The 21,762-nt window shown below is 29.2% G+C and overlaps 4 protein-coding genes across 7 annotated transcripts; 3 read left to right on the top strand and 1 right to left on the bottom strand.

Moving 5' to 3' along the window:
* Positions 1-277: 277 nt before the first annotated feature.
* Positions 278-7,798, top strand: LOC122631990 (ataxin-2 homolog). Of its 2 annotated transcripts, none has more exons than XM_043818302.1 (10): positions 278-517; positions 1,303-1,416; positions 1,638-1,746; positions 1,899-2,222; positions 2,305-2,541; positions 2,619-2,928; positions 3,095-3,510; positions 3,586-4,158; positions 4,227-4,395; positions 4,903-7,798. In XM_043818302.1, the coding sequence occupies exons 2-10, from the start codon at positions 1,379-1,381 to the stop codon at positions 5,439-5,441; spliced, it is 2,715 nt and encodes a 904-aa protein (XP_043674237.1). In that variant the 5' UTR covers positions 278-517; positions 1,303-1,378; the 3' UTR covers positions 5,442-7,798. The 2 variants fall into 2 exon arrangements, with proteins under 2 accessions (XP_043674237.1, XP_043674236.1); XM_043818301.1 differs by having other exon boundaries at positions 278-684.
* A 131-nt stretch (positions 7,799-7,929) lies between these two features.
* On the top strand, positions 7,930-11,252 carry LOC122631994 (probable ATP-dependent RNA helicase DDX55 homolog). The gene is made up of 8 exons (XM_043818308.1): positions 7,930-8,007; positions 8,088-8,218; positions 8,326-8,433; positions 8,541-8,813; positions 8,884-9,242; positions 9,312-9,509; positions 9,606-10,299; positions 10,396-11,252. Exons 2-8 carry the CDS (start codon positions 8,120-8,122, stop codon positions 10,435-10,437), a joined length of 1,773 nt encoding a protein of 590 aa, XP_043674243.1. The 5' UTR covers positions 7,930-8,007; positions 8,088-8,119; the 3' UTR covers positions 10,438-11,252.
* A 299-nt stretch (positions 11,253-11,551) lies between these two features.
* Positions 11,552-15,628, top strand: LOC122631992 (myotubularin-related protein 6). Of its 3 annotated transcripts, none has more exons than XR_006327796.1 (13): positions 11,552-11,836; positions 12,004-12,117; positions 12,217-12,379; positions 12,582-12,730; positions 12,804-12,929; positions 13,001-13,135; positions 13,238-13,370; positions 13,455-13,681; positions 13,785-14,035; positions 14,098-14,238; positions 14,325-14,451; positions 14,595-14,800; positions 14,913-15,125. XR_006327796.1 is itself a non-coding variant. In XM_043818304.1 (13 exons), the coding sequence occupies exons 1-13, from the start codon at positions 11,813-11,815 to the stop codon at positions 15,054-15,056; spliced, it is 2,001 nt and encodes a 666-aa protein (XP_043674239.1). In that variant the 5' UTR covers positions 11,552-11,812; the 3' UTR covers positions 15,057-15,628. The 3 variants fall into 3 exon arrangements, 2 of the variants coding, with proteins under 2 accessions (XP_043674239.1, XP_043674240.1); XM_043818304.1 differs by having other exon boundaries at positions 14,534-14,800; positions 14,913-15,628; XM_043818305.1 differs by lacking the exon at positions 14,913-15,125 and having other exon boundaries at positions 14,508-14,691.
* Positions 15,629-16,325: 697 nt separating this feature from the next.
* Positions 16,326-20,306, bottom strand: LOC122631995 (calnexin-like). Its single transcript, XM_043818309.1, has 7 exons — positions 20,063-20,306; positions 19,649-19,944; positions 18,883-19,542; positions 18,673-18,813; positions 17,745-17,867; positions 17,253-17,414; positions 16,326-17,124 (listed from the first exon to the last, which is right to left on the bottom strand). Exons 1-7 carry the CDS (start codon positions 20,295-20,297, stop codon positions 17,071-17,073), a joined length of 1,671 nt encoding a protein of 556 aa, XP_043674244.1. The 5' UTR covers positions 20,298-20,306; the 3' UTR covers positions 16,326-17,070.
* Positions 20,307-21,762: the final 1,456 nt, after the last annotated feature.

Genomic DNA, 21,762 nt, shown 5'->3' with positions numbered 1-21,762 from the left:
AAGATTGTAATCTTCCACAAGAAGATAATAAAAGTCTGTTAAATTTTTTTTCTACAGAGAAATTAAAAAATTATAAAATGGTGAATAACAGAAATGTTTTTCGAAGTGAGATACTCGATGTGTAATAAAAACGCTATAGATATATATTGGACGGTTATATATATATACACACATATATATATAAACACATACGCAAACATATATGTATATACATATTTATATATACCAAAAGAAAGAAAATCAAGAGTCACTTAGAAGTGCGTAGGAATTTTCATGAAAGAACGCGTGCTGATTGGTCCTTGAAAGGTATCATAAATAAAAGGGAATTGGATCTCGATAAAAAGATGATATGTATGTTGGTACGTGACGAGATAAATTATTCGCCAGGTGGCGACTGTGCTGCGACAGTCACCGGGATCGGGTTGATCGGGCGGCTTGTGTGCTAGCTTTTATCGTTTACCACATGTTGATTAATTAATTAAAAATATATTCTAAGAAAAGAAGAAATAATAGGAAAGTACGATCTCTCTCTCTCTCTTTCTCTCTCTCACATACACATTTTCGTAACGTTGTTAAACCGTAGACTCGTGTTGAACATTTCATTCCACGCGGAAGGTGGAACCTAGTTACGTCACGCAGCACCAAGAGAAATATCGTGTGTCGAGCAGCTCGTGCCTCCCCCGTGTACGTCAACCTTCAAAATCCCGACACTTTCTTCTTCTTCCACCTTTCCACACGTCCTTGCACCTGTCAAACTACAGTGTCACGCACGCGCGCGCTTTCCTTTTCAACGAGACGAACGTGCTATTACAAGAGACTTTCAGCATAACCTAAAAAAGCCAATTACGAATGTGTCAATAGTTATATCGGCCAGTAAGGCCTTTTGTCAATTTCAGTCTTTGAAAATCTAAAGAAATTCTTCAAAGACATAATTAAGATTGTGTAACCTCGTAATTATTAAACACTTACCGGCGCCACGTTTACCTCTTTTCCATCATTATTTCTCTATCTCCATTTCTCCTTTTTGTTTTTTTTTTTCCTTCCATCTCTTTCCCTCTTATTATTTTTCTCTTTCCGTCTTTCCCGCTTTCTCCCTCTCCGTCTTCTTTTATTGCTCTCTCTCTCTCTTTCTCTCTTTCTCTCTCTTTGTCTCTCTCTCTCTTTCTCTTTCTCGCTTTCTCATTCTCTCTCTTTTCCTTTTTCCTGTTTAACGAGAAACTATAGAAAAAAATTTCTTTTGACGCTAAAAGATTATTAGGAAAATTTAGTCAAAATTCCGATCCCTATATATATATATATTAGGAAACAAGAAGGGCCCCATCAAATCGGCGCCAGAAATCCACCAACCACTGACGAGGAAACGTCAACGGCTGGCAGGATGAATAGCAAGAGAAAGAATCGTTCCAATCCTACTAGGTATTGCTTTTAATTACAAATTTTTCTTTCTTTCTTTCTCTCTCTCTCTTTCTTCTTCTTTCCTTTCTTTATTTTTTTTCTTGCTTTCTTTTTTCTTTTTCCTCTTTTTCACAATTGCAAATGTAAAAATTTAGACAAAAAAACAAAGGCAATATGAACCTATTGAATAATAAACTTACAATGTGTTGAAGGTTTATTATGAAAATAATATAAATTCTTAGGTCGCCACGAGCAAGAGGACCACATGATAGATGTGTTGCTGCGGAAGGTGTTTATAATAATGCACACTTTATGCATTCTGTCACTAGCCATGTTGGTAACACGGTGCAGGTATTTAACTTCTTTTTTTTTTTTTAGATTTACTCTTACAAAAGTATAAAAACTTAAGTAAAAATTTGATTCAAACATGTTTGGAATGTTTTCATGTTTATTTTTTTTTTTTTATTTTTCGTAAAATTAATATGTTTCAAATATTGTTGTAGATACAAACACAAAACGGTTCGGTCTATGAAGGAATTTTTAGAACTTTCTCTAGTCGTTTTGATGTGGTTCTAGAGATGGCTCATCGGGTAGAAAGTTCCGGGAAAATTAGTGTTGAAAGTGTAGTAGAAAAATTGATTTTTAAACCTCATGATATTATAACTATGTCTGCCAAGGACGTTGATCTAGACTATGCCATAAGAGATACTTTCCAAACAGACACTGCTATTAGTAAATTTAATGGTATAGTTGGAGAAAAAGAACTAGAGCCATGGGATGCACCGTCTACTATGAACGGTGATGATTTAGAATTAGATGGTGGTGCTGTAAGTTTTTTGTGATTTTGTATTAAAAATTATAAATGTAGTGTTTGATTAAGTGAGTTATATAAGACAATTATATTTGTAGAATGGTTGGGATGTAAATGAAATGTTCCGCAAAAATGAACAAAAATATGGAGTTCAAACAACATTTGAACCATCATTAGTTGGTTATACTTTACAGCTTCAGCGTAAAGATACAAAAGATTATAAAGAACAAGAACAGAAGGCAGCGGAAATAGCAAATGAGATAGAATCTCAACCAAATCATAAAGCACGGTTAGAATTAGAAAATGGTGATGAAGAGGAAAGATTTGCTTCTGTGGTAAATATTCTTATATTATGTTTATATGATTTTTTATATAAAGCTGTATACTCATCTTATATTTATAATGCTATTAGGTAAGACCAAACGAAGGTAAATACGTCCCACCTCCTTTGAAAAAGAAAAATTGGGATACTGGGAAAATAAGATCTACACCACCACCCTCTTCGCCAGGATCTGCAACTAGCAAATCTGTTTTTAATCAAACACCATCGCCCAACGTCAGTGTATCGCCTAACATCCCAGTTGGTCTTCAAACGACCCATGGTTCCATGCCACATCCAGTACCTCTTAATATGGCAATGCCACCAACTGGAGTAGTTGTACACACTAATTACAACACTCCGCCCCCTTTTGTATCTCCTACAACACAAGCGTCTTCTGCAGGTACAATTTATTTATTCGTTTAAAATCTTGATATATTATTAATTCATTTATTATGATACAATATGCATATTGAAAGAGAAATGGACGAGAGCAGGGAAATTTTTATATTTATTTTTAATTTATTTGTAATTAAATAAACTTTTATAAAAATATTTTTTGGATTTAGCAATGCAGCAAACTCAACCACAATCTCAGGCTGCTCCTACTATTCCTCAAGTTACTTATCCTCAGCAGCCGCAACAACAGCAACAACCATCGCAGCAACAGCAGCACCAACAACAACAACAACAGCAACCACAACAACAACAGCAGCAGCAACAACAACAGCAACAGCAGCCGCAACAACAACAACAACAACAGGGGCCTTCTAATAAAATAAGTACAGAAAAGCGTGAACGTCCTGGCAGACAACAGGTTTTTCAAGCAGATAAAGCTCCGCCAGCTCCTTTTTCACAGCCAAATGCCGCATCTTCGCATCAACCACAACAATCAGGACATCAACAACATTCCTCTGTGCAACAGCAGAACTCTACAGATATTCAACGTATTGAAATAATTCCACATAAACCAGATCATAGAAAGGTTTGTCATTAAATGTTTTGTTAAATATTTTTCAATTAACCGGAGATTAAGCATAATTTATTTATGCTATTCAAGATCCCAACGCCAAGGAGTAGAGAAGAACAACACTCAGAACTAAGACAGTTTGCAACAGATTTCAAATTAACAGATTCAACTGCTCAGGAAACAACGTCTGTTTCTCGAAAACAACAGCAGCATCATCACCAGGAAGCTCATTCTCAGCAACATCATCAACAGAACCACCAACCACATAATTCTTCACAACCACAACAACAATCTCAGCCACAGCATCAAAGCCCACATCAGCAGCATCAAACGGTTCAAGAAGAGTCCGTTGTTACTACCAAACCACCACCGGGACCATTGCCTATACGATCTACGAGCCCGCCTCAAGCTCAACAGCAACAGCAGCAGCAACAACAACAACAACAACAGCAACAGCAGCAACAACAACAACAGCAACAGCAGCAGCAACAACAACAACAACAACAACAACAACAGCAACAGCAACAGCCACAACAGAATTCTTCAATCACGCAATCAAATGTGCAAGAACCAGCAGTCGAAAAAATTACTACTGCCTTCAAAAAGTCAACTTTAAATCCTAATGCAAAGGAATTTAATCCAAACGCCAAGCCGTTTACACCTGTAAGTACATATGTAAATGATGTACAATGTAGATGTAAAACAATTATTCATCAGTTGTTTATCCTTAGCGATCTCCTAGTACACCGACACCTAGTCGTCCACACACGCCACAAACACCACAATATACCGGTGCCACTATGCCTGCAACAGTTGTCATGCCAGCATATGTAATGACTAGCCAACCACCAACTGCGTTCAGTCAGCCACCAGCACAGCCTGTAACAAGATTTAGAAAAGGTGAGCATATATACATACACACATACATACACATCATATACAAGGTGGACCAAAATTCAAAATTAAATATAACATTAGTTAACGTTTGAGACACCAATCCTTGAAGTTCCTTCAAATATCTCCACGGGAAATAATCGAGAACTAAAAGATAGAAAAAAAAAAAAAAACGAAGAAACCAATTAATCTCGGAAATTTTTTGAAGATATCCGTTCGTTGAATAGCTATCTCGGCAAGATCATTGTGACTCTGATTATACGTACAGTAATCCCATCCTGTTGAAACTACATTATAGGATGTAAACAATTTTTTTATCATATTCCGATTACTCGTCAAATCCTACTTTTCGAATTTTGGCCTATCCTGTATAAATACCAATAACAAATGTCAGTCAGCAAAAGTTCTGATATACTTACAATTGCTATTGGTAATCTTATCGACATTTATTGATATAATGGTTAATAATAATCTTTATTAAAAGGACAAATCTAATAGATTTTGTCTTTATAGTGCCAATGATGCAACATCGAGCGCCAGATATAGCTTCTCAAATGCAAGTAGCTGCAGCAACTGGGCAACCATTGCTAGCACCAGCTCCATTACATCCACCATTCCAGGTGTCTTATCCAGGGCAACCAACCTATCAGCAAATGGTACGCATGGTACAGGCGCCACCGCCACCACCACATATGTCCACGAACCCTTACCATCACCATCATGATTCACCAGGCCCGCAAGCTCCTGGCATACAGTACATGGGTCCACATACACACCCGCATCCACATGTTCCACAGCAGCCACCAAGCCAAACACCCTCCCCAGCTAATCCCAATCCACCACACACGCAGAGTGCATACAATCCTCCTGGAACACCACAGCCTACCTATCCACAACCACCTCCGCAAGGACACGCTCCAAGTTATCCGATTATGTGCCCCATTATCCCACCTCACATACCAATACCACCGCAACACATGCAATATTTACCCCCTCAACCTCCGCCAGGAGCCCAACAGACTATACCAGTCATTCTGCCGCACAATCAGTAGCCATTACAAGGAATAATTAATGAAAAAGACGATTACTAGTATTCTACGATGGTAGAATAAGATTTGTAAGTCCAAGAAACTTTCATAATGGTACTGAACACTTTAATACGTTGCTATTTGTAAACTTTTTTAGCTACGTCATCTCTCGTTTTCTTATAAAAGAAGTTACTTAAACGTGCGAACGATCAGAATATTCTTTTACTTTGTTAATTCGTCATATTAGCACATATTGTTCTTTTACCATATATATATATATATATATATATATAAAAACGAATGAAACAAGATCATATCATATGCCGTGCTTTCTGCGATTATAATTTAGGATGTAGAAAAGCAGATATTTTAAAAGCGCATATAAAAAAGGAAAAAGAACAAAAACGCAAAAAGTGTCGACCGTTTTGAAAGTGATTAATTTTTTCAAAATATGGGTTACTTAAAAAGTAATACCCATACATCCTCTCTCTCCATATCTATATGTTGTTTAAGATTTTCGAGCGTGTACCATCAATTCCCCTGGTTATATTAGGCACAAATTATAACAAGAATATCTTTTTATCGAGCCGAAATAATTAATAATTTTTTCTCATTATAATGTCACACAACAAAAAACGAGAAAGAAACACAGAAAACAAAAGACAATGTAACATACAATTTGTATTGTGCCACCAGTGCAGTAGAATGAAATAACGAATACGAAACCTAGATTATTTTTTCGGTACATCAATCCATTGCTACATACCGTTTAGAATTCTTGTAATTAGGAAAAACAAGAAAGATTATCGATAGGAAAAGTTATAATAAGATGCGAATATCGCTAATAAAACGATTGATAATTTTCTCGCTAATAATAACGAAGAATGAAAATTTTGATGCAACGTGTGTTACTCAAATTGAATAGGATCGACGATTTATCTTTGGAATATTGTAAAAATCCAAAGTTGCTGCATTAATGCGAATGGTCGTATATGGTTCAAGTATCTTTTTTTATACGAAGAAGAAGAAGAAGAAGAAGAAAAAAAAGAAGACGAAAATAAAATAAAATAAATTAAAATAAAATAAATGTGTCAAGCAATTACATAAAAACACGAAAGTACACGGGATATTTTCTTACTTTACGGTACTTTCATGCTGCGCGATATCTCTTCGTAGAACGAAAGAAACACGAAGAGTGTCTTATATATGTATGAATATAAACATTTTAAGTACAATCAATTACACATTGAAAAAGAGTACCTCGACGACATCCTCGTCGCAAGATCTTTAAAAAAAAAAAAAAAAAAAGAAGGAGGAGGCTACATCTTATAAACATGTTTGTAAATGCGTATGAGACAAAGAAGAAGTATTTGACGCGTCGTAGTATTGTTAAAGATAGTATTAATGTCAACGGCGACAAGATTACGAAACGATATGAAGAAAAAAAAAAAAAAAAGAAAAAAAAACGTTATTTGTACACGAGTAATATCTCTAATTCATCGTGTTTGAAATAATGTACGAATTTAAACGATTCCGATATTATACAAAAGCATGAAGCGAAAAAAGCGTTATTTCTACGTTGTGGCATGAAAAAAAAAAAGAAAGAAAAAAAGAAAAATGATAGAAGTGCTATTTTAACAAGAACTTTGGTGGTTTTATTGCTAATGGAGAGAACATTATAAATTATCTTTTTTCCTTACATGAAATAAAATTGAAAGATAGACCGATCTAATTCACTTTTATGCAATGTCATTCAAATGTTAATCGAGTTGATCTAAATAATGATGTCCATGATGTGATAATTTAGAAATTATTATTATGATGATGATAATGATGATGATAATGATGTTGCTGTTATTATTAATTTTCTGTATTGCGTATAAATTTCAATGATTAATGTACATTGAATTGGATTATTGTTTTGGAAAAAAGCATTGCATAATACATATTTATGGTTTTATAAAAATTCTATAAACAAAGGGGGAAGAAGACAAAAAAAGAAATTTCAGGATCTAATATTAATAGATTATGTTTGAATGAATGACGGCAATCTGTTTGCAACGATAACACCAATAATACACAAATGTTCTACCGAAGAACGAAAAGATGCGATTATGTATAAGAAGAAAAAAAAAAGATCGTTCGATTGATTGATTTATTGATTGATTGTGCATTATTCAACTGATTCGTGCATATGCAATTTGTTGTAAGAGGAAAGATAAATACTACGGCCTTAGACCTAGTCGTGTGTATATACAAAGTAAGAAGAAAGGTGAGCCTCAATCGAAAGATAATACAGAGTCTGGCATCGTTAGACACAAATTTTATATCGAAGAGATTTAAAAATGCATCAAAATAAAGTCAATGCGTTAAAAACCGAACGTGTGCACTTATATCTATTTTTACGTTTCTATGTATCCTTCCTGTATATTCAAAATTAAATATCGCTTTTTATCGATATACGATTATCATATCGATATACGATTATATATCGTTTATATAAACTATGTTATATGCGCATGTCATTTGCTCGGGACGACAGTATTAGACTCGACCGGTAACGTAGAAAACGCTCGAACATAACCTTTAAGTATACGTGTTTATATTTTACTCTCACGAGTTTTATATGTGTAACTTTGAATTGTAATTAATAATTTACCGTTATTGTAGAATATTATCTTGTAAGAACTTACAAACTAAATATGAAAACGCAGAATTGGAAAGAATTAGATATTCCTTTGAGCAAGCCTGTATTAGAAACACTTCAGGAATTGAAATTTGAGATCATGACACCTGTTCAAGTAAGATACCTCGCATAATGTTTTTTAATTGTTTTTATATGTATAATTCCTTTAATTATAGATTTGAATTTTTATAAGAGAAAAAATCGTCTTTACTGTATTTTTAGGCAGCCTGTATACCTCTCCTTTTAAAAGGGAAAGACGTTGCTGCAGAGGCAGTAACAGGTAGTGGCAAGACACTTGCTTTTCTTATTCCTTTAATGGAAATATTACAAGTATGTATCTAGATAAATGATTTATTTCAAGACAACATTAGGTTATGTTAGGTTAGGTTAGGTTAGGTTATAAGACATAATGTTATCTAATTTAGAAATGTTTATAGAGACGCCCTGATAAATGGAAAAATACAGAAATAGGAGCTTTAATAATAACACCGACTAGAGAATTAGCTATTCAAATCAGTGAAGTATTAGCAAACTTCTTAAATAAGCTCTTATTATTGAAGCAAGTAATTCTTGTCGGTGGTACAACTATTAATGAAGATATAGAGAAATTAAAAGGTGGTGCCAATATCATAATAGCCACTCCTGGTAGATTAGAAGATATGCTTTCTAATTGTAAAAGTATAAATTTAACAAAATGCTTGAAATCTTTGGTAATTAAGTTTAACGTCACACGTGTATTATTCTTGTTGTATTTCTTTTTCAATTTAATATCATTTTTAGGAAATATTAGTCTTGGATGAAGCTGATAGATTACTAGACTTAGGTTTTTCAAAAACATTAGATATTATATTAAGTTATTTACCACGTTTACGAAGAACAGGTCTTTTTTCTGCTACACAAACGAAAGAATTACAACAATTAATCAGAGCAGGGTTAAGAAATCCAGCTTTTGTTTCTGTAAAGGAGAAAGCTAATATATCAACACCTTTGAGCTTAACAAATAATTATGTAGTAATACAAGCTGAAAATAAGTTATCAACAATGATAAGTTTTATTCAACAAAAAGGAATTCATTTAAAATATATGATTTTTTTATCTACCTGCGCATGTGTAGATTACTTCAGCCATGTTATACAAGCGTAAGTTATATTTATCTTTAATTTTTATTTGTTTTAAGAATTTTTTAAATCTCAATTATTATTATATAGAATGTTATCAAAGACACGAGTGTTAGCTTTACACGGTAAAATGAAGAAAAAAAGATACAAAATATTTGATGAGTTTCGTTCAATAGAAGCTGGCATTTTAATATGTACCGATGTCATGGCTAGAGGTATTGATATATCAGAAGTAGATTGGGTATTACAATACGATCCTCCATCTACTGCCAGCAATTTTGTACATAGGTAAAAATCTTAAATTTATGAAAAATTTGTAAATTAATAACCGTAGAATTATAAAAAATGGAATTGGAACTATAATCAATAAATTTGTATTGCTAGATGTGGAAGAACAGCCAGAATTGGGCACAAAGGAAGTGCATTACTTTTCCTATTAAAAAATGAAGATGCATATATAGATTTTATTAAAAGAAATCAAAAAGTAGATGTACAAGAAATGAAATTAGAAGTATGTACAGATATAACGAAAAAGTGTTTACAATGTATGCGTGACTTACAATTGAAAGATAGACAAATATTTGATAAAGCAAATAGGGCATTTGTATCATATGTACAAGCATATAATAAACACGAATGTAACTTAATTTTAAGATTAAAAGATATTGATTTAGGAAACCTTGCCATGGGTTTTGGTTTATTAAAAATGCCACGAATGCCTGAATTAAAAGGACGCGATATAACATCTTTTGTTGCTCCAGAAATAGATTCCAATTCAATTACATATTTGAACAAAGAAAAGGAACGAATCAGACAAGAAAAATTAAATGAGTTTCATAATACAGGTACTTGGCCTGGAAGAATGAAACGTAAATGTAAACAAACAGAATCTTGGACTGAAACAAAAAAAAGGAAATTAGAAAAACAAGAAAAACGTAAAAAGCGAAAAGAAAAGAAAAAAATTCAACAAGAAAAGGGTATTGTTCAAGTTAAAAAAAAAAAGAGATCTATTACTTCAGAAGAGTTAGAAGAATTAGCAAAAGATGTAGCATTAATAAAAAAATTTAAAAAGAAAAAGGTAATCTACAAGTTCAAATCAAATATTAAAATTAGCTTTATTTTTTTTATATATTTATTTTTTAATTGGTCAACATATAATATTATATTATTTCAGATAACTAAAGAAGAGTTTGAAGCAGAATTTGGAGTTAGTTAACAAAAAGTTGGAAAAAGTATAAATTTTCTTTGAAAAAAATCATATCAAAAAATGGTGTTTTTTCAAGAATAGTTTATACATAAAAATAAAGCTTTTTCAAAAATCCGAAAAAGCTATGTCCTCGTTTAAACCTTCATTTTTAAAATAAGACCTTATTCATCAAAATCGATTTTGAATCACGTTTTAATCATCCTGTAATGAGGATTTCCTAGTTACCAACTATTAAAATATATTCTAGTCATCGACTAATGGTAAAACAGAACTTTACCATCAATCCGTTTAGAATGAGGGCGGTAGTTGTTTCCTGTTTTATCATTATTCGTATAAAATGAAGTACTTTAACTGTTCAAGCAGTAAAATTTCGAATATGTGTTTGTTGTTTTCAAATAATATTATCCAAAAGGACATAATAACTTCGACAGTTCTACAGTTAGTTTCTTTTTATATTTTGATATTACAAGTAATATTGAAATAATGGTTATTTAAATACGCTTTAGCTATTTGTATATGTTTAATTATAAGTAAAAAGTATAATCTAGTATATGGATTTTCTTTACTTTGATGAAATGTACCATTGTTTTTATTACATATAAACATTTCTGTCACACTTTAACTCGATTATTAGATTACGTGCGAGAGGGGTATAACCTATATAAGTAGGGACAGTGTTCTGTGAAGCAATTATTTTATTCAACCTGTCGTAAGGTTATATACGCTACGAACTAAAAGTGGTGAATAGTCAAATCTTTTTATATTTTGTATGTACTATATATATAATTTTTTTTTGATACTTCAATAAAATTTTTCATAATTAGCGATTTTATACAATTATTAGTTTAATGAAATAAAGAAATATATTTTTATTAAAAACAAAAAAATACTAATTAAATAATAAAAACTTGTTTGTAAACGTTATTACATATATGATAGTATATAATTGTATGTACACATATACATATATATATATATATATTCACTTTAAGAATATGTTATTAAAAGAATTAATAAAATAGAATAAAGTAAAATTTCAAAAAAAAATTCTTATTCAGCGATCGGCTTAGTAACAAAAAAAAAAAAAACCTAAAAAGGATACTTCTGTTTTTAAATGCTGTAGATTGGTAATCCTGTTCTAAAAATGATAGTGAAGTTATCTGTGCTTTATCTGTCAGTTGTATATTTTTTAACTGAAAGACTATGATACCAATTAGATAAAAACACCTTTGTAAATAGTTGTAGTGTAATGATTGAATTTTATAAAATATGATTGCCTGGGTAACTTCTTAAAGAAAGTGTCGTTATATGTACAATAAAGTAGTATCTAGTCAGGATATAAAAATATCCATTGTTATACCATATTTGTATATAGTAATATGCAATGGACCAAATAAAGATTCCAAAGGTAAATCAATATAAATAATAGTCAGTCTAATATATAAAATTTTACTGAGAATTTATATATGATATTAAACTTTTATATTCATTTTATATACACACACACACACACACACATATACAAATATATATAAATTTTGTTGTTTATATATTTAATATCATTTCAATTTGTAGGTAGAAAACGTTCGCTTATTGGAAAAGTATAGTAATAATCATTCTATAGGTACATTATATTTAACCTTAACACATCTTATATTCATAGAACGAAATGGTAAAAAAAAAATATGGGTAAATATTTCTTAATAATTTATTAACTTAATTAAGTTTATAAAGTAAATATTTTATCATTTAAGAAAGACAGCAATAGAGATACAACTATTATTGTAGGTTTTATATACTCATATATCCAACATAGAAAAACAACCTTTGACTACTACAGGATCACCCTTATATATTAAGTGTAAACATTTTTATATTGTTACTTTTGTTATACCTAAGGAACGTGACTGCCATGACATTTATCTTACATTACTAAAACTGTCTTGCCCAGGTAAAATTATATTTATAAGTTTGTTAGAAAAATTTGAACTATATATTTTACTTTTTGAAACTAAATATAAATTTATCTTCTGTTTTCTATATACTATATAATATATACTGTACACTATACCATATACTATATACTATGTACTTTCTGTATATAAAATATTATACTATACATTAAAGCTAATTATTTTTAAATGTTTTTATAGCAAATTTAGAGGATCTTTATTGCTTCAGTTATCAAGAAATATTACCGCAACATGTTGGTTGGAACTTTTTTAACGTACAAAGTGAATTTCAAAGACAAGGAGTACCAAATGAAGAATGGTCTCTTTCATACTTGAATACTAATTACGAGGTATAAAAAATACTATGCATTTTTAAATAGTTGCAATGATTATTTTCAATACATTTTTAAAACATTTTTTTAGCTTTGTGATACATACCCAAAATATATATATGTTCCAAGCACTTGTGCAGACAACATTTTATTAGGTAGTGCAAAATTTAGAAGTAGAGGAAGGCTTCCTGTATTAACATATTTACATTCAAATAAGGTTTGTTATCTATTTTGTATACATAATTAATTAGTTTTACATTGAACAAATTTATAGATAAAGCATTTTAGGCTGTTATCTGCCGTTGCAGTCAACCACTTTCAGGATTTAGTGCACGATGTCCCGAGGATGAATTAATTATGTATTATATACTTTGTACAAATCCTAATTCAAAGTATATGTATGTTGTTGATACAAGGCCACGTGTAAGTAAACCGTGTGTGTATGTGTGTATTTATTTATCTATTTATTTATTCAGTTATATAATACATAATATTATATTATAAATATTGTTATTTTTCATATAGATTAATGCTTTTGCAAATCGGGCAGCAGGAAAAGGATACGAAAATGAAAATTTCTATGATAATATAAAGTTTCATTTTTTTGGGATTGAAAATATACATGTCATGAGAACAAGTTTGAACAAGCTTATAGAATGTAAGCCAGAATATCTCTACATTATGTTAAAACATTATGCATACATTGAAGTACAAAATACGATTAATATGTTGTTTAATTTAGTACAAAGGACGACATCAATGAGTGCATTTTTAAATGGTTTAGAAAGCAGTGGATGGTTAAAGCACATTCGTTCTATATTAGAAACTGCCTGGTTTATTGCACGAGCAGTTTTTGGTGGCGTGAGCGTAGTAGTACATTGTAGCGATGGTTGGGATCGTACAGCGCAAGTATGTTCTCTGGCTGCTTTACTTTTAGATCCGTATTATAGAACTATTCAAGGATTTCAGGTAAATATTTAAATATTAAAAATTATAAAAACTAGTGTGTGTGTATCTTTGTGTTTGCTTGTGTATCAATGTATGCATTAAGAATGTTTCTTTCTTTTATCAGGCATTAGTAGAAAAAGATTGGTTATCATTCGGTCATAAGTTCAGTGACCGCTGTGGTTATATTAGTAGCGACGGCAAAGAATTAGCACCGATATTTACTCAATTTATAGATGCAACTTATCAATTACTACAGCAATACCCTCATAAATTTCAATTCAATGAATTTTTTCTTTTAACACTTCATGACCATGTTCATAGCTGTCAATATGGAACATTTATTGGAAATTCTGAAAAAGAAAGGCAGACTCTTAGGTATAATAATTATGATCGGATTTAATATTAAGAGATTAAATCGTATATTCTTGTATTTATAGATTATCAGAAAGAACGTATTCTTTGTGGGGATATGTTGCAAATAATACAAACGAGTATATCAATCCACTATATGAATGTAAACATTGGAATGATGATTCTAATGATGTTCTCCAGCCAAAATTAGCGCCACAAAATATTATGTAATAAGCATTTACTTGACTAGAATAATACGTGTACGTGTATGTAAACTAAAATAGGTTTATTTAAAAAATATATTTGTTTACAGCATTTGGAGAGGATTATATTTTAGATTTGAGAATGGTATTCATCCTAGAGAGGCACACGAAGATATGTTATTGACAATTCACGATCATAGTAGTTCTTTAGAAGATCACGTTAAACTTCTTGCAAAGGTATACGAACTTTTTTGCTTTTGACTTAATATAATAATATTGAAAAAATTTTAAAGGTGAATGAACGCTTATACGCTTTCAGAGAGTTAATTCTTTGAGTCAATTATTAAATTTAAATAACGTACAAAAAATAAATATTCAAGGTAAACATAAATTTGATAACAAATATGTCAAAGAATCTTTATCTGAAACTATTAAGGAAAATGTTAATCACGATGAAAAAATGAAAAATAAAGAAAAAGCAAGCCAAATTGAGAATGAGTTAAAAACAGTTGCCATAGAATGGAAGTCATCTCGTAATATGGAGGAATGTACTTGTTCGACTACATTTGATGCTTTTAATAGGAAGGTATGCATTTGAGTAAATGAATTTTTCTAATATATTGACAAATAAAATGATTCACTAGATATAGGAGAAATAAAAACTATGTATGGTCATTCATTATTGTTATTACTTTTAGCATCATTGTTGGTCTTGCGGGAATGTACTATGTACACGATGTATGGGTACGCATGATGTCTTAACTGGACATCTATCACAACGTGCTGTACCTGTTTGCAAATCATGTTCTCAAAATTCTGGTAGTTCTTCGATTAGTCCTTGATTGTACCACATGAAATTGATATTTACATGAATTTGCAAAACTAAAATAAGAGATACTTCATCAAAGAAATCAATAATTAATAATTATACCATCTTGTCAAATAAATTTATTTTATGCAGAATGTGAGAGAAATATCAGATTAAATAGTTGAAATTTAAATCATCTGTATTGCAAATTGTAAAGGTATTTTATTTATTTGATTTCAGATATATTTATTTGTAAGAACTCTACATTAATTAAGATTATTATAAAATTTTTATTTCCACAATTAAAATGATCTATCTTTTTGACAGAAATCAGTAATATTTCGTATTAAGAATATATCGAATCTCGTTACTAAGATTAATGAACAGACAATGTTAAACTTGTAAGAATATTACAAAAAAATCTATATAAGAAGTGGAAATTCTTTTTCTTGTATTTAGGCTATATGGCATTTAAGACAATTTTTCAGACTTTATTAAATGGATACATGAACTAAAAATATTATTATCTCAAATAAAATGATATTAAATGTATATTATAATATTGTAAGTAAAATGCTAATAATAATAAAAGAAAATTATTCGTGAGATCCTCAATATAGTAAGGTGTACAAAAAAAAAAAAAAAAAAAATACAAAAATAACATTTTATATTTTTTTAGTATATATTGAATATATTGCATTATTTTTACTTTATCTGTGATAATTACAACACATTTTTTTACATATATCTTTGTATATGCAGGTTATACAAGATATTTTTACGTTAGTGCAATAATATATATATAGTCTTATTAACAATTACTTTCTTACATTTTATAAAAATTCATAATAAAGAAGATATTTTAATATTAAAAAAAATCATCTCCTCTCTAAGATCATTTTAATTTAATTAAGGTGTATATTTTTATGTAACAATATAATAATATATAACGCACATAAAATTAATATTGTAATTAATTATAATATATTATGTGAATTGTTCTCTTTAAATACGTTATCTCTATTATCTCTATTATCGATAATATCATTCTACGACGTTCTTATTTGAGAATGTTGAACTACTTTTTACTGAATATTCCGATTTTGACATGAAACATAAAGATCTACACGTATTGTTTGATATCTCCATTAATATCGAAGATTCTTAAATTACATCCCATACACACATCATACATAAGTGAGGAAATTTTAGGAATCATGCTTAAAAATAAAAAGGTAGCTTTATTGGATATTACTATTGCTTTTCATTGTTTATATGATAAACGAAATAAAAACATGTGAACTAGATTTTTAATATTTTATATTTTTGTTTACACCAATCAAATGATTACAGTTTACAGTAATTATATATTCACAATCTTTTTGTAATCTCAAGTCTACATAATTTTATGTTATCTATTAATATACATTAATATGCTAATATGTTTTATTTATATATTTAAGTATTTATGTAATGTACATGAGATTGCACAGAAAATAAGTAATAAAAATACAAAATCAGCTCTTCGTGACATTACATATCAGGTTTAATTATTTTAACTGCTTATATGCAGTTATGAGTTTTTTTGACACACAGAATGATTTTGTCAACTGTAATAAATAGAAAATATCATGAAACAGATATCATTGCGTTATTAATACTTTAAAAAGGTTTAATAATTGTTTAAAACGGAAACATTAAAAAATTTCATTGATATAATATATAGCCAAGTGATATTTATTACATATGTGAAAATCTCTCATATGTATATTGAATGCATATATATAAGTAGAGTTTTTTAATATATTATAAATATACTTACTGTGTGTGTACACAAAGACATTTTGTTGAATTATATTATATAATGATAAATTATTCTTAAGAAAGAAGCATGTATATTTCTAAACGAGGAATGAATTGCTAATGAAAACATCGCATATTTACTGATTGATAATACTACTATCCACAACAGCAAGCATAATGTGGAATGTGAAAGTCAGATAAACACTTTAAGAATAAATTTCTTCTTATATTTATTTTGATGCTTATCATTCTTTATTTGGTTTTCTTCGCCTTGGACCATCATCACCACTAGATTTATCCTATAGAAGAAAAATAAAATATATATCAATTATTAAAATATCTATTTATAACTTGATCCAAATTGTTTGCACACATCACTTTAATAAAATTGTAAGTATATCAATCAGTTTATTACAAATATACTTGCCGTTTTAGGTTCAGTTATCTCCTTTGTTTCATTTGCATTTTCAATTTCTTTATTTTCCTCTATAGCTGCTGGCTCCTGAATTTCTTTCTTTTCTTCATTGTTTAGTAAATCTTTATTTACATCTAAATTTTGATTCTCCTCTTCTTTTTTATCATCGTCTTCCTAAAAATAATATATCAAAAATTTTCTTAAAACATAAAAAACATTTTGAATTTAATACTTGGTATTATCATAATATTATGAAATATATAACTATTATAATTATAGCACTACCGCTGCGATTCATAATATAAAAACGCGTAATTTACAAGCAATAAGCTTAACTAGCTTAAATAGTTTTAAATATAGATCAAATGTGATTGAATGTTAATATAGAATTTGAACATACCATGTGAACACAGAATGTGATATATTAAAATATTAATTGTTGGAAATTCATTGAAAGAAGTAGCAATAAAATATATATTTTATCAAGGAAAGTATGTTTTATACCTGATTATTAAACCAGCAAAAATGAATTAATAGAAATACGGGTACACCAAAACCTATGAAACATACAGCCCATATCCAACTATTTTCTGCAGTATATGTTGCAATTTGACTCCATAGACTCCACTATAAATAACCAGTAAAAAAATATTGCAAATTAATTTTGTTATTACACTTGTAAATATAGCTGTGTAGAGATAAAAACAATATTACTTGATTTTGAAGGTGTATTCTATAAATTTTGGGAATGTTTTTATGAAAAATAGTAAAATTAAACTTGCACATAATATTACTATACAAATTGTTAAAAGGATCAATAATAATTCCTGCAATAATAAATTAATTTTTTAAAGTAATAACTACTTATAGCTTATTAAAGCTTTTGAAGGATAAAAAGCATTATAAAATATACTTGATAATTATTCATTGTATTACTTGAATTTTTCAAAAATTGTGGCCTCATAAGTTACTACAAGAATTCAATACATTATATAAGCAAGCATTTTAAGTTTCGTGAATTTAGTACCTCACGTGAACGTTTTAATAAATACCAAACATACATTATGATTGGTATCATACAGTAACAAAAATAAAGGGCCCACCAGCCAGGTTTGTAGTTCATGGAACGCATCATACGTCCCCACAATGTTTCCTGTATATTATAATGTGTGTATTTCAAGTAAAAAACGATTATGTCTCATTTTTTTTTTTTTCTATATGAGGGAGATAATAAATAATTTTTATCACTTTCATATAAATTAAGAAAATATATAGAAAAATATCGTAGTATTTATAAAATACCGTAATATTATAGAAAAACGAAAATTGTGACAGTAGCTGATTTTTATTTTACTTATCATTTAAATTAACAAGTATGAACGTGGATTATAGATTGAAAATATTAAAGAGAATTGATTGCAAAAGTACTTACATTTTCTTCAGCAATTTTAATCCGCCTTACTTCAAATGTTTCAGCAGACCATTTTTTTACAACATCTTCATCATCAGTAATAAGAATATTGTCAAAAATAATATCAGGAGACATGGACCAAAGTTCAAATCCAATAGCAGACTGTAATTTTTAGTTAGATTATAGAACGGAGATATAATCTGACCTTAATATTTTATCTTTAAAACTTACAATAGATGACATCAAGAATGGATGTTCATCATTGAAGTAATTAGGATTATGAATTAGTTTAGGTTTCCATTTTCCACTATAATTAGGATTATTAATCAATGGAGGTAACCATTTCCCTTTATAACGTGGATTCTTCTTCATTTTCTGCTTATAAGGACCACAACCTGGAGCATTTGAGCATTTTGGATTTGGTATTTCAGGAGGTGCCCATTCTCCATCCATATCAATGTCCCAATCATCAGGTTTTACAGAATCAAGATTTGGTATCATAGGTGGTTCATCTTCCAACCACCCTTTTGGCATAACATCTTCTTCGTCTACTATCTGGGCTGGAGCATCTTCATCCCAGTCATCAGGTTTTACCGCTGATAGGTCAGAGATCTTTTCTCTATCATCCCAGTCATCAGGTTGTTTATCACTTGGATCTTCTATTTCTAAAGGTGGATTTACAGGAGGAGTGAAATCGTCTAATAACGATCCTGTATTTACAATTTTATTGTCAACTTTGATTTCAAATGTGTTATCAGGACGAATAATCAAAGTATATAAATGTGGTTGTTTATCTTTGAAGAAATCCTCCAATCTCTCTTTTGGTTTCTTGCAATGCTTTTCTTCTATTGTACCATTCAAGGGATTTTTATGACGGAAAATGAAATGTAACTATATAAAAAAACAAGTTAATAACAGATAAGAACTATAAACATTGATTAACATGAAATCGAAAAGATCGTAGACTTGCATTTTTTATATAAATATTTTTATGTACCTTATGATCGTTCCCACATTTATCAGGTCCAAACATAATAGTATATGGAGTTTTATCATGAAAATTCTTTAATTCTGCATGTTTTGGATCTAATGTTAATAATTTAAGATATGCACCACCACATTCCTGGCCATCTTGAAAATTAACTTCATACTGTACAAATAATGGTTTATCTTTGAAATGAAAAGGAGTATTTAATGAACTAGAAATAGCAGCATGCCTAGCCTTGCTTTTCAGTACTAAACCTAAATCACCATCTTGTATAGGTGTTTTAGGCTCTTCAATAGTCCAGATTCCTATAAAATAATGCTTTCTTATTTTCTTTCTTTATTATTGATAATTTTATTTTAATATCTAAATGTCACAAAAGATAAAAGATGTTGATAATGAATTATCTAATTTTAAAATACAAACCATCATATTTTGCAATATCTTCATCAATATTATCTTTTTTAGCCTCTGATAATATCCAGGTAGTATTAAATTTTTCTTTATCGTCAAAATGTTCTGCTAAGTAAGCTAATCCAGATGGTTCTGGACTTCGGTATTTTTCATTAGTATCTTCATCATTATTACCTTGCTTAGCATCTAATATATTATAAATTATGCCCAAATAAATTATTGATGCAAATATTATGATTTTTGCCATTTTATATTCCTAAAATAAAGACAATATTCAAAAGTTTAGTTTAAATTTTTTTATCCAAGTTTTATTAGAATAAAACTTGTTATAAATCTATCACTTGTCTATTAATCTATTATTTAAATCAATAGAAAATATATAGAAATTAAAAAAAAAGTATTGACAAATAAGATATATTATAAAATAATCCGATAAATTATCTATTAAAGATTTATATATTTTTTTTTTGTAATACATATAAAGGATTACTTTTACAATGACATTAACAAATGAAATATTTTAAAAGAAAATTTGGGTATAAGAAAAAAATTTGTTAAAGTAAAGAATAATGTCAATGACAAGTACTTTCATCTATATCACTTACATGTAAAGCAGTACAGCGAATATTATTGATATTACTCTGTTGAAGTATGTAATGTTTAATTCTCAATAAATAAGTTTAGTATACTTGCTGACAAAGATAGGAACTGTATTATTTAATTAAGTAGTAATGATAATCTATACGTGGGGCCTTCTACCTCGACGTGTACTAAAAACGTATTCCACTACCGGAAATGATTAATGGAAAATAGAGGAGTGCCATCTTTAATCGATACATTGCTTTGATAACTAAATTATCTATTAAAGATTTATATATTTTTTTTTTGTAATACATATAAAGGATTACTTTTACAATGACATTAACAAATGAAATATTTTAAAAGAAAATTTGTGTATAAGAAAAAAATTTGTTAAAGTAAAGAATTATGTCAATGACAAGTACTTTCATCTATATCACCTACATGTAAAGCAGTACAGTGAATATTATTGATATTACTCTGTTAAAGTATGTAATGTTTAATTCTCAATAAATAAGTTTAGTATACTTACTGACAAAGATAGGAACTGTATTATTTAAGTAGTAATGATAATCTATACGTGGGGCCTTCTACCTCGACGTGTACTAAAAACAAATTCCACTACCGGAAATGATTAATGGAAAATAGAGTAGTGCCATCTTTAATCGATACATTGCTTTGATAACTAAATTATCTATTAAAGATTTATATATATTTTTTTTTGTAATACATATAAAGGATTACTTTTACAATGACATTAACAAATGAAATATTTTAAAAGAAAATTTGGGTATAAGAAAAAAATTTGTTAAAGTAAAGAATTATGTCAATGACAAGTACTTTCATCTATATCACCTACATGTAAAGCAGTACAGTGAATATTATTGATATTACTCTGTTAAAGTATGTAATGTTTAATTCTCAATAAATAAGTTTAGTATACTTACTGACAAAGATAGGAACTGTATTATTTAATTAAGTAGTAATGATAATCTATACGTGGGGCCTTCTACCTCGACGTGTACTAAAAACGAATTCCACTACCGGAAATGATTAATGAAAAATAGGGGAGTGCCATGTTTAATCGATACATTGCTTTGATAACTAAATTATCTATTAAAGATTTATATATT

The sequence above is a fragment of the Vespula pensylvanica genome, chromosome 9 (assembly GCF_014466175.1).
Source record: "Vespula pensylvanica isolate Volc-1 chromosome 9, ASM1446617v1, whole genome shotgun sequence".
In the NCBI taxonomy this organism is placed as follows: Eukaryota; Metazoa; Arthropoda; class Insecta; order Hymenoptera; family Vespidae; genus Vespula; species Vespula pensylvanica.
This window is presented reverse-complemented; position numbering and strand designations above follow the sequence as displayed.

Excerpts from the sequence above, each read along its gene's own strand:
- LOC122631994 (XM_043818308.1), top strand. The coding sequence starts at position 8,120 with ATGAAAACGCAGAATTGGAAAGAATTAGATATTCCTTTGAGCAAGCCT. Across the intron at positions 8,434-8,540 it reads CTTTAATGGAAATATTACAA|AGACGCCCTGATAAATGGAA; the intron begins GTATGTATCTAG and ends AAATGTTTATAG. Across the intron at positions 8,814-8,883 it reads CAAAATGCTTGAAATCTTTG|GAAATATTAGTCTTGGATGA; the intron begins GTAATTAAGTTT and ends TATCATTTTTAG.
- LOC122631990 (XM_043818302.1), top strand. The coding sequence starts at position 1,379 with ATGAATAGCAAGAGAAAGAATCGTTCCAATCCTACTAG. Across the intron at positions 1,417-1,637 it reads AATCGTTCCAATCCTACTAG|GTCGCCACGAGCAAGAGGAC; the intron begins GTATTGCTTTTA and ends ATAAATTCTTAG. Across the intron at positions 3,511-3,585 it reads ATAAACCAGATCATAGAAAG|ATCCCAACGCCAAGGAGTAG; the intron begins GTTTGTCATTAA and ends ATGCTATTCAAG.
- LOC122631992 (XM_043818304.1), top strand. The coding sequence starts at position 11,813 with ATGGACCAAATAAAGATTCCAAAG. Across the intron at positions 12,118-12,216 it reads ATGGTAAAAAAAAAATATGG|GTTTTATATACTCATATATC; the intron begins GTAAATATTTCT and ends CTATTATTGTAG. Across the intron at positions 12,930-13,000 it reads CATATTTACATTCAAATAAG|GCTGTTATCTGCCGTTGCAG; the intron begins GTTTGTTATCTA and ends AAAGCATTTTAG.
- LOC122631995 (XM_043818309.1), bottom strand. The coding sequence starts at position 20,297 with ATGGCAAAAATCATAATATTTGCATCAATAATTTATTTGGGCATAATT. Across the intron at positions 17,415-17,744 it reads TTTGCTGGTTTAATAATCAG|GAAGACGATGATAAAAAAGA; the intron begins GTATAAAACATA and ends TATTATTTTTAG. Across the intron at positions 17,125-17,252 it reads AGATAACTGAACCTAAAACG|GATAAATCTAGTGGTGATGA; the intron begins GCAAGTATATTT and ends TTTCTTCTATAG.